This window comes from Quercus robur, chromosome 4 (genome assembly GCF_932294415.1).
Source record: "Quercus robur chromosome 4, dhQueRobu3.1, whole genome shotgun sequence".
In the NCBI taxonomy this organism is placed as follows: domain Eukaryota; kingdom Viridiplantae; phylum Streptophyta; class Magnoliopsida; order Fagales; family Fagaceae; genus Quercus; species Quercus robur.
This window is the reverse complement of record NC_065537.1, coordinates 559469-571235: the sequence shown is the minus strand read 5'-3', so window position 1 is coordinate 571235 and position 11767 is coordinate 559469. Positions and strand designations below refer to the sequence as shown.

General features: G+C 35.2%; 1 protein-coding gene across 1 annotated transcript; it reads left to right on the top strand.

Moving 5' to 3' along the window:
• The first annotated feature begins 6254 nt into the window (after positions 1–6254).
• Positions 6255–9172, top strand: LOC126720267 (uncharacterized). Its single transcript, XM_050422588.1, has 2 exons — positions 6255–6616; positions 8370–9172. The coding sequence occupies exons 1-2, from the start codon at positions 6436–6438 to the stop codon at positions 8507–8509; spliced, it is 321 nt and encodes a 106-aa protein (XP_050278545.1). The 5' UTR covers positions 6255–6435; the 3' UTR covers positions 8510–9172.
• Positions 9173–11767: the final 2595 nt, after the last annotated feature.

Here is an 11767-nt window from a genome sequence, read left to right as displayed (position 1 = left end):
TCAAGTGGAGGAGATTTATGAGATTTGGGGTGTTTAAGTAGAATGATGCTAGAATTTGTATAGTATTCTTAGGCTAAATTGATCAATTGAGACTTGCTGCATGTTTTAAGAAGTTAGAAGTAACGTGATGAGTTTAAATTTGCGTGTCAAATTGAGAACAAAGTTTGAGAAATTTTCAGAATTGGGCTGATGAGTAGTCCAAGATTTGTTGGGGTCCTTGGAAGAGCACTGGGGATGGCATCGAATGATCACAGCAGTGTAGGGAATTTCACCTAAATCCCAACCTGTGAGAAACAAAACCAAAGAGAGAAAACACGCGCCAAACAAAAACAATCACACGCATCTCTCATTAAAAACCACGCAATATTATTCGGGTTAGGTCGGATCGTCAAACCGGATCAAACAAAACTAGACTCCACAAAGCCCAACAAGCAGACGATTTTCTCTCTTTAAGGCACTTTAGAGATCAATTACCCCAAGAGCTGGTTGATGTTTATGATAAGTTCCAAGTGCAAGTTGACTCATATTTGAGTCTGGTCCAAAATAAAAAGGCATTAGAGAAGGAAGAAAGGAGAGTAGAGGACAAAGAAGAATGGAATATGCTAAGAGCAAGGTTGAGGATTTGTTGTGTGTGAAAGTTGATGCACCAATAAAACTTGCTAGTAAGGTAGTTAAGATGGCTGGTTTTACCAAGGCTAATCAAGTTTCTCATTTCTCTTGAAGATACTGATATTATCAAGTGGTATGCAGATGTAGGGATAAGATGGCTAATCTTCTTCTGCTGCTGTCATAACTTCAAGATGGTCAAAACTGTTATTTCATTTTGAAACTAGCAGAGAAGTATGAATCGACTAAACGTGAAGACTAAAGATTTGAAGGTCTCTGATTTGAATGGATATGAAGAAGTGAACTTCCCCACAGAAAGAGAGGTTAAAATAATGTCCAAGGCCTGTTGATGGGGCTTTATCTTTGGCTTTGTTCAGGTTGGCTGCTATGAGCTTTCATGTTCTTGTATCGCTCATTTCTGTGATAGAATTGGTACCCTTTTTCATCAGGTGTTATTACAGCAAAACCGTTTGAATATGAATCCATTGGGTATAATTGAACAACTTTTGTTGCCTGCCGTATCCTCCTTAGAAGATACACCAGTTATGGGATTTAATGAAGGAGAATTTTCCAAACCCTGAATTTCAACCTCAGTGCTTCTTTTGTGGTTGTTGGTGCATTTTAATATTAATTATTTAAAATGAATAAATAATACAACATAAATGTAAAGATGTTAAAGTAAATGTAGAAGATGAGGAGTTAGTGAAAATATTTAATCCCACATTGAAAAGGAGGAGGACTATTTTATATTTTTTAATTGTGGTAATTAATGGGCTAATATAAATTGAGTTAGATATTGGACTAGATATGTGCACAAAGGGGAGGTAAAAGAGGTTCTTGGCAAGGAAGAGTGTTCTTTCTGGTCGAGCTTTGGGTATGTGGCTTTATTAAAATATGTTGCAACTTAACGCGTGCCCTTAGAGTTAGTAAACCATTTTAAGAATTTTTTAATACCAAAAAAAAAAAAAAAAAAAAATTATCTTATTTGGAGTTCAATCTAGTTGTGATATATTACTGTTTAATTCATGATACTCTTGGAAGTATTAAAAAATATGATAGAAAAAACATAGAAAAATAAAAACAGGAAATCAAATACTGATATATATTATAAAATGACTGACATGCTTAATGTAATGCATATTTCTTTTTGTACGTTTCTTTATATTCAACTACATAATAAGCTTTTCAAATGTTCTAAAAGTCTTTAAATTGATTATGGAGAAGATTAATAAATGAAGCTTGAGAAGTATTGACAATATATTAGGGACAATGTTCTGCGTTAGCAAAGCGATTTCAATGGCATTGCTTAGAGGACCAAAACTACAGATTCTGAATTGCTGGTATGACAATCTGCCTTTGGCACAAGAGGCGAAATATAAGTTCATACTCTACATCTCTTCTCTATCGGTTAACGAAAATATCATCTTTGATCTCGATACAAATTACTCAAAATGTATCAAATGAGTCAATTTTGGAACATTCAGTAGAAATAATATTCTCAAGTTAATAATGTGATCACTAAATGCAAGTTTAGCAAACTATTTTTTGTACTAAATTAATTGACTCATCTTGGCATCCTGTACCTTATTTGTAGTAAAAAAATAAAACAAATTATGCTGATTGTTCAATAAAATGTGACAAAAAAAGAAAAAAACTAAAAGCTATAGAGTGTGACACAAGTCACAAAGGGCACATATTTGTCAAAGAAATACCTTCTAGGTTGCATTGCAACTCAAAGCTCTAAATGAGTAAAGTAACCAAGATAGATAATGATGATGCCAAAAATCGTCAGTAAGTCGCACAGTCCTTACGTGCTCTACACAAAACCTGCACAACAAAGAAGAAGAAGATCTCACAGAGAGTATCGGTGTGATACCGGCCAAATACCTTCCGAAGGTTAAGTTAGAACTTTCACAACTCTAGAGTACCAAAATTGGGGTAAATTATGTGTATCTTGATTTGTGAGGGATTTGGGGTTTTTATAGTAGAGTAGAGATGACCTTTGTTTCTTGGCGAGAAGGGTCTTTCCTTGTAGGGAAGATCCTCATTAATTTACATATTTTGCGGGATCCTTTCCTTATAAGGTTTCCCTTGATTAGGGTTAATTGTGGGGTACAAAACATTTCCTTGTATAAATATTCGTGGAGGTCAAGCTAGGCCACACTGGACCAATCAGCTTCTTCATTCTCATTGTTCTCTTTATTCCTGTCAGCTTCTTGCCTCGTCCGAAGACCTCCTGCCCACTTCAAGGAGATGCTTTGTCAGATATCATGGGGCTGTCAGTCATATGGCATCGTTGCTTTGGATCTTCGTATGTTTGTATGAGGTCGATGGGTCTAGGGGGACCGTCAACTTCTCTTACGTGTTAGGCCTTGAATCTTATGACGAGAGCATCCTTATCAGATAATTTCAACACCATAAGGGTCTGTTTGGGATCCGCTTATTTTGCTAAAACTGAAAACTTTTTGCTAAAAGTAATGTAGGTAAAGGTAAAAGTTAGCTGAAATAGTATAGTGAGACCCATGAATAGTAGCAAAAATAAACTGAATAATAAAATAAGTTGGCAAATTTCCTCATGCCAAACGCACACTAAGAATGACTTTAACTTCTAACAACACCTTTAAGATTTTTGTTCCCTTAATTTCAATCTTGTTAGTTTGTTCATGTAAGATTCCAGCAAAGATGACATTGTCATGATGTGGTGGGAAGAACTCCACAAGGAAACCACACTTCCATATACCCAAAAAGGAGAACTGCCTCAATTCTCCAGCTCTTGTTAAAGAAGCTCACTCCTCTTCTAACCTTTCTCATGATCTCATCCCTATTACTTCTCTAGGCCAATCCAGAAAGCTTCTTGCTCTAGAATTATTTAGGATCAACACTTGGGATCGTGATCCTACGTGATCCCACAATTTGCCATGCAGTTCTACCTTGAATCTAACATATAAATAATCCTAAATGATCTAGGCCGATTTAGGAATATGGGATCAAAGGATCCGATGATCCCACAATCTGGATCATGATCCTAAGTCCATCAAACATGAGTATGTGTCTTCTAGCAGTGCAATTACCAAAAAAAAAAAAAAAATGTTTAAATTAGGTTGTATCAATAAAATTTTATTAAGGTTGAGCTAGAGTTAAAGACAATCAAGTTTCAACCCACTAAACATTAGGAGTTGATCATTTACTTATATTTTTTGGGTCACACTTAATTGGAGTAAAATTTGTTTAATTAGAAAGTAGACATTTGGAGTTTTAAAACAGATACAAATTTGACCTAATTTAGATTTAAATGAGTAAGATATAGTCGTTTGAAGTTGGCATAATTACACTTGTGGCATAATTACACTTGGAGTTTTAAAACAGATACCATTAAGGCTCCGCTTGAGAGGAAGGAATGGAATGGAATGGAAATGAATAAAAGGAATATTTTTCCCTTCTCTTGTTTGAGAGTTTTCATGGAGGGAATGGAAAGTCCATTCCCTTGTTTGGGAGAGGGAATGGAATAGGTAGGAGGGAACACTCATTCCTCTCTATTCCCTTAAAATCTCAAATTTTCATTCCCCCGAAATTGGGAGGAATGGGAGGGAATGAAATTAGATTTAATAATTTTTTTTTACTAAAACTCCCAAAATACCCCTATATATTCAACCCTTTATTTTAAAATAGAGGTCTAATAGTAATATTGTTATAAAATGATTTCATTCCATTCTCTCCATGTTGCTCCCAAACAGGATTACTTACATTCTATTCATTTTCATTCTTTTATTTTAAAACATCCAATCAAGGTTACTTAATTCCATTCCATTTCATTCTTTTCCATTTCTTTCCCTTACTTAAATACATTTCATTCATTTCCATTCCCTTATGACCATCTCATTCCATTTTATTCTATTCCCTTATGAACTCCCAAGTGGAGCCTAAATGTGATGTAACTTGTCCCCTTGGTGGGGGCCCTAACTAGTTAGGAAGGATGCCTAGGAATGGGCTTGTCACATCCGCCAAAAGCAATGGAAGGGAGTCATGATCGTTTCTCCTAGTCCAACACATGCCAATGAAGGGTATAAATATTTTCCCACATCTCATCTGCAAGGTATGCAATTGAAGACCTATAAAGAAAATCACTTTGGGCATTCTATTTTTGCTCCCTAACTTAAGCTTCAATGTGCTTACCATAAATCCCATAATGGTGTTGTGTTCTATGTGTCCTGGAACCAAGCACTAGACTTCCGTTGGGCCTTTCAACTTTTTTACTAAATGTTACTAAATTGACCCAACCCTTTATTCCATCATCTACATTGTTGAATTTAAGAATCTCACTCAAGTGAAAATGCGATAATTTAGAATTTTAATACTATTAACAGAAGGGATTTTATTCGGTTTTAACCCTATTTTGTACATCTATATAAAAGCACCTTATACCTGAATTTTAGAGGGGGAAAGGAGGTGTTGAGGGCTCTTTTTTGGCACTCACGTGGCACAATCTTGTTCACAACTCATGCTACATCAACATAAGAAAAAATAAAGGGTTTCAAGTTAAATCTCTTTAAAACCCAAAAAAGCTTAAATTTTATACAACTATATAGATTAGACTTTCTTTCCAGACATCCATATTGAGTTTCAAGAAGCTAAATTATTCATGATCACAATTAATTTGAGTGCAAATAGAACAAATCAAATCTAATTAATGAACGGATTGATGGTATGCAGAAAAAAAAAATTTTGAAGATTAAGTAAAAATGTTGAACTTCAAAATTGAAGACATGGATCGAACATTATTAACAGTTAGCCTTAGAAACTTGAATCAAAATAAAATTTAATAGTACAAACAAGATTAAACTGAGTAACAAGATTACAAATAAGCACTTACTAGTTAATAGCACGAATACCTTTTAAAGCCTCATGAATTACAAAAAAGAAAACGCTCCTTAATTTGTCAGTAAAGAGTGATATCCTTTTAACGTAAGAGCGACTGCATCAATTGATGCAAAAATTTTGTAAATTTTGCAAAAAAAAAAAAAAAAAATTCTACTTTTTTTATTTTACACAATAATTTTTATAAAACACCTATATTAATTTGTCTATTCTAAACATTTATTCAATAAAATATTTATTCTTTTACAATTTTTTATTATTTCTTTCACCCTTTACACTTCTCTCTTCTCTTGAAATCTATGAAACACGGGTGCGTTTCGGGACTCGGGTGCGGGTGCGGGTGCGGGTGCAAGACTCGGCAATTTTTGAAAAAGTAGGGTGCGGGTGCGGCGGGACTCGGCGATTAAAAAATTATTAAAAATATTTTTATTTATATTTTCTATATATTTTTACTATTAAAATATTTTAAAAAAACACATTAATATACTTGATTCACAAAACAAAGAAAGAATAAGGCAAGAAACACATCTGAGGTCAGAAATTCGGCCTCTCCAACGAGTTTAAATGCTGATTTCGGCCTGTTTCGGCCGTATCGGCCGTATCGGTCGCCGGTCAATATGAACCGATATGGCCGATACGGACCGATTCTGGCTGAGTGTTGGATGGGGAAAAAGGTGTCATTGTCAAGTGAATCACACGTGCACTCATGCCGGTGCAAAGTATAAATAATAAAATTGAAAATAAAAAAAGCAGTTAACATAAAAATTCACAGCTTGGGAATGGGAGTGGGAGCAATCTAGTGGTAGTGTCTTCTTCTTCTTCCTCCTCCTCAGATTCGCAAATGTGGATTCAGTCCTTATGAATCCTGCAAATTCACGAAAAACCCATTTGAGATAGAAAGCCAAAAGCAGAGTAGAGAAGGCAAAAGAAGCAAAGCAAAGAGAGGCAGAGAAAATGAGTGGCTTTGCGCTGGGTTTAGCGTTTGATTCCAAATCAGGTCAAATGGTAATGGTGGCTCTGCTTTTAACGGTTGGGACCTTCTATGCTGGCACCCTCTTTGGCAACAATGACCCCATCTACGTCTCCGAGCTCCCTTCCAATTCTTCTTCTTCTTCTCCTTCTTCCTTTTCCACTGGTAACACCTCTCTCTCTCTCTCTCTCTCTCTCTCTCTCTCTTTAATGGGTATCTTTTTTTTTGGTGGGTTTATGTTGTTGGTTTGGTAAATTGGGCAACTTGAATAGTTATGCATAGTGTCGTTGGAATTTAGATCGATGGCTTATGTTTTCTTTGTGTTTCTAGCTTTTATGGGTGTTCAAATCTTTGTTTTTTTGGTGGGTTTATGTTGTAGGTTTGGTAAATTGTACAGCTTGAATAGTTATGCATGATATAGTTGAATGTTAGATGGAATTGTTTTTAATGGGGAGTGTGATGGATCTTGTTTAGTAGTGATCTTTTGGTTTATGGTGATTTTGGTGGGGGAATGTATTTGATTTCATGGTCAAGATTTTGAAATTGTATGGACATGATACATTGTGTGGTTTAAGTGAGACTGGGAACTAGCATAAGTTGGGTCTATGTAATTTTTCAAAACTAAACTTTGTAGAAGGTGTCTACATTCTCTATCTTAATCTTTTATTACACATGCAAAGCTAAGATGGAGAGGGCATACTCGACTATGAACCCAAAGCATAGCTAGCTCATCCTTATTAGAAGTTTTTTGGCTGAGTGTCTTTAGTATATGGTGTGAGAAAAATGGATGAAAATCATGTTAATGAATAATGTCGTGGGAGTTGTTCAGTGCCATACTCTTATGATACAACTCCCATAGCATAAATGTAGATTGGATTTGAAAGGAAGTTCTCAATGCCATGATCTCTTAGGCCAGTACTGCATAATTCCCACAAACTGAGTATTGTTTGATGCCATTTAAGCATTTGAATGCATAATATGCAACAGATCTTATGGGTATAAATTGTGAAATTCGAACCCTTTAATTATTGCGATTGCATGATAGAAGTCTGTTCTTAAGTGCTGTACTTCAGGGCATGAACATATAATGCATATGTGCACATTGTACAGTTGGCTACAATGTCTTAATCTATGATTTGACTTATTTGATGTATCTTGTTGATTGTTGCCATGAGGTCATCTATGTGCTCCTTTTTTTGACGCTTTTTCAAAAGTGGCACTGAAAGTTGTAGTGCGTGAACAACAAAAGTTCTCTTTTCATTATTTTAATTTTAACAGCTACTATAAACTTCTTTTCATATTTTCTTCTTAAAAAAAGTTCTTTTCATATTGCTTTTTCACCGAGGCTGTATAGCATTATCCTTATAGTAAAAAAACTAAAAAATTCAAGCACTACAATGAGAAAGACAGGCGGTAACTTCCCATTGACAAGAGAAGTCCTGTTTATATTGCTATTTTTTGCCAGCTATAAGGTTCTTTTTACATTTGCCTTTTGACCCAAGTTAAGAGTTTATATATATATATATATATATATATATATATATATATATATTATTAAAAAATTAATTATTTAAGTGAAGTAAGAAAAATCATGCAATTGTCTTTTATGAATTGAGATTTAAATATTTTTTTTATTTCAACATTAGAACAAATGAAAAGTTTTAAGAGTCCGAATTTGATAAAGACTTAAGTGTAAAACTCTTGGTTTACCCCTCTAATACCATGATACTACATTAGCGTTTCACAAATAAATGAATAGAGCCTTCCATGAAATGCATATTTGGTATTCAACCTGATTTGGATCATTACACTTGCATTGTGGATCTTTGGCTCGATATGGAAACTTAAAGAGGCCTACGCCTTAATATTGAAAATTGTGATTTTCCAAATAGTAGGATTTGGGGTTCTCTTCTTGCAGCTTGTAGAGTTCATGAAGACATAAAACTTTGGGAATATACAGTACAAAGGCTTTTAGATTGGAACATGATAATATTGGGTATCATACTCTGTTGGGTAATCTACAGGCAAGTTTTGGACAATGGAATGGAGTTGAAGTAAGGAGGGTAGTAAATGAGAAGGATCTGAAGAAGAAACCATGGTGGAGTTGCATTGAGGCTAAAGGGATGATCCATGGATTTGTTTCTGCAGTAGATCACACCATCAAATAGAGGAGATTTATGAGATATTGGCATGTTTAATTCAGATGATACAGGAGTTTGTATGGTAGTATTTGCCTGAATTTATCAACTGAGTGGTGCATTCTAACACCCCAGCAGACATATTATCCTGGTTTAGATTCGGTATCCACATGTTCAAATAGGAGGGGGTTGAATGAGAGGTAATATGCAGTTGGCAGAAAGGACCACCCGAGACATGCTTGTTTTGCTTCATTCCTCTGCCAAAAGATTATATGAAACCCATAAATGGCCAACCGGCAGGGATTGTGTGGTGAAGCAATGTGAATCATACATGACTTGACAAATTTGTGTGCATGAGAAGAATTGACTTTGGTGGTTCCTAGGTGGTGTTATGCACTTTATACATGGGATGGCTGAGCCTGATCAAAGGGACAATTGTTTGTCATACCCCTCTTTTGTTTACATGTGTTTGCTTTCTCCAGTGGTATGACTGGCTATGTAGTTAGCATTTGATACTGCTTTTGTTTGTCATTTACAAAAAATAAGATAGGTAAATTTGAAGTCATTAATGGCATGATTTTTTTGAATTTTCTAATTAGAAAAAATATCATTTATTTGGTTGTATGGCGCATTTAGTCATGCTTTCCCTGTAACCCTCTCCCAACGACCCCACCCCCCCCCCCCCCCCCCCCACCACCACCACACACACACACACACACACAAAGCAACAACCAAGTAAAGAGTAAAGAGATGTAAGCCAAACTGGTGCTGGAAAATCAATAGTCCCAAGTAATGTCTTCCCCAGGAAGAGAGAGAGGGAAAAGGGAAAATGATTGGAAAAATAACTGACATATCAAAAAAGTGGAAAGAAATGGTCCAATGAAAGGAGTGTAGATGTGAATTATAGTCTGAAACTGACATTTTAAGTCACTTTCTGTTGATAATTATTTAATTTTTCCTACTACTTATTAGCATATATGGTATTTTTCTTATTGTTTTTTTAAGTGACCAAAACAAGATATCCACGTTTTTCACTAAAATTCAATTTCAACTGCAAGTTCCAATTTGTCTATTTTGATAATCATCTTTTAATAAATACTGTCATCTACTCATGTTCATTGCTGGAGCTTTCCTGCTTCAAAAATTACAAATGGGAATTTTACGTAATGTTATTTGTTTGAAGGAATATTTAACGTTATTATATATCAGCAACTATTATCCATGTTTTGGGAGTTGACTGCTTGAAGAATGAAGCTAACATAATTTGCTCTATTATATCCGGTATCTTAGTCTAATAATTTGTCCATTTTTCTCCTGATTCATACTATGAAGATTCCACCTAGCCTGTTGCTAAAGATTTGTCTTACAGTGAATGAATAGGTATAAAGCTTGTTGTCATGCAAACTCATCAACTTCTTATCATTTCCTATGTTCATACTACACAATGTACACACACACACACACACACACACACATATATATATATATACACATACATACATGTATGTATATGTATATGTATTTGTAGGTGTGTGAATTTATGACTTCTATATTTTGTGTCGGGGTCAATATGTTGGTTTTGGTCATATATACAAGTGAATAATGTTGTTAACTCAAGTTGAGAAATGTGACAACTGAGATGAGGGATATCTCTTCTTACCCCCTTCCCTTGGATAAAAAAACAATGTCCTTTGCTCCCAAAGATGGGCACTGATCTCTGCTCTAGCCACAACACATCTACTATACCCCAGTTGCTCCTTTGGGAGGTTCACTGTTCAAGATTCTCATGTCAATTGGGATGAGAACCGTACCTTGCCACCCTAAAGATATATACGAGTATATTACATTTCTTGGATGTAAATGGAAATCGAGACACAACAATAAACATAAGAAACTAATTTGCAGGTTTTTTTTTTTTTTCCTAGTATATACTATATAGATGTCTGTCTGGTTTGGCTTGCTAACTCTCAAAACAGTGAGTTTGCCAAGCTGCTGTTCCAGATGGGCTGAAGAAGCAAACTCTTGAGCTCTTGCAATTCAAAGAAGGTTCACTACCAGTAAGATATCTCTGGGTTCCTCTCATTTCTAGTAGACTTGGTAAAAATATGCAAGCCCCTTCATGATAAGAGCATAATTGAATCTTGGGCAGCAAGGAATCTTTCCTTTGCAGGATGGCTCCAGTTGACTTAATCAGTTCTTTATAGCCTTTTGGTTTACTGGTCCAGCATCTTCATATTGCCAAAGTAGATTATCAAGGCTTTTGAACATAAATTTAATAGTTAACTTTGGAAAGGAAAGAATGGTTCAGCTCTAGGGGCTAAGTATCCTGGCCTGGGGTATTGTATACAAGCAAAAGAGAGAAGTTGGATTAGATTTGAAGAGTGGAAGAATTGAACAAAGCAGCCATAATGGGAAATACATGGGATTTTTTCTTTTTTTGCAAAGGCAGGCTCAAATTGGGTAGCTTGGGTTCAATCTAATCTTTTAAAAGATGTGTTTCTGGAGTATTAACATTCCTCAAGACAGCTATTGAGGTTGGAAGAAAATTCTAAATCTTAGAAGCACTGTTAACCCATTACTGAAGTGTGAAGTGGGATCAAGTTGAAGTATTTTCCTATGGCATGATTGGTGGAATCCAGACGGAGCCCTACTTCAGAAGAATGGTACTTGAGTCATATATGATGCTGCCAGTGGATTAAATGAAAGGGTATCAAGTGTTTTGAAAGAAAAAACTGTTTTTGGAAGCCAGTTAGATGAGATGGCCTTGTATCTATTGTAATAAACTTTGTTGTGCATCAAGCCCTCAAAACGTTTCAGATAAAGCCTGGTACCTATTCAAGTGCAGAGTCATGGGAGTACATTAGAGCTAAGCTTCTCTTGTTGGTGCTTCGAAGTCCTAAAAAACTCTCAAGAGTAGCATTCATTAGGTTAGACCTGGCAAAGTTTATCAACTCATTTAATGCAACTTCAATTACATGTAGGTATGCAAAATGCAAATCATGGTCCAAAATCAACTTCTGAAACGAGCAGGTCTGTTTGCATGGGGAAAAAATATATAGAAAACATTAGTATATCGGACAGTCTTTTAAAAAAAATAATAAACCGTTTTTTATTATTATCTATATATATATATAAAACCGAAGCTTTTAAAGCTTCCACAAATTTCCACGTCAGCACA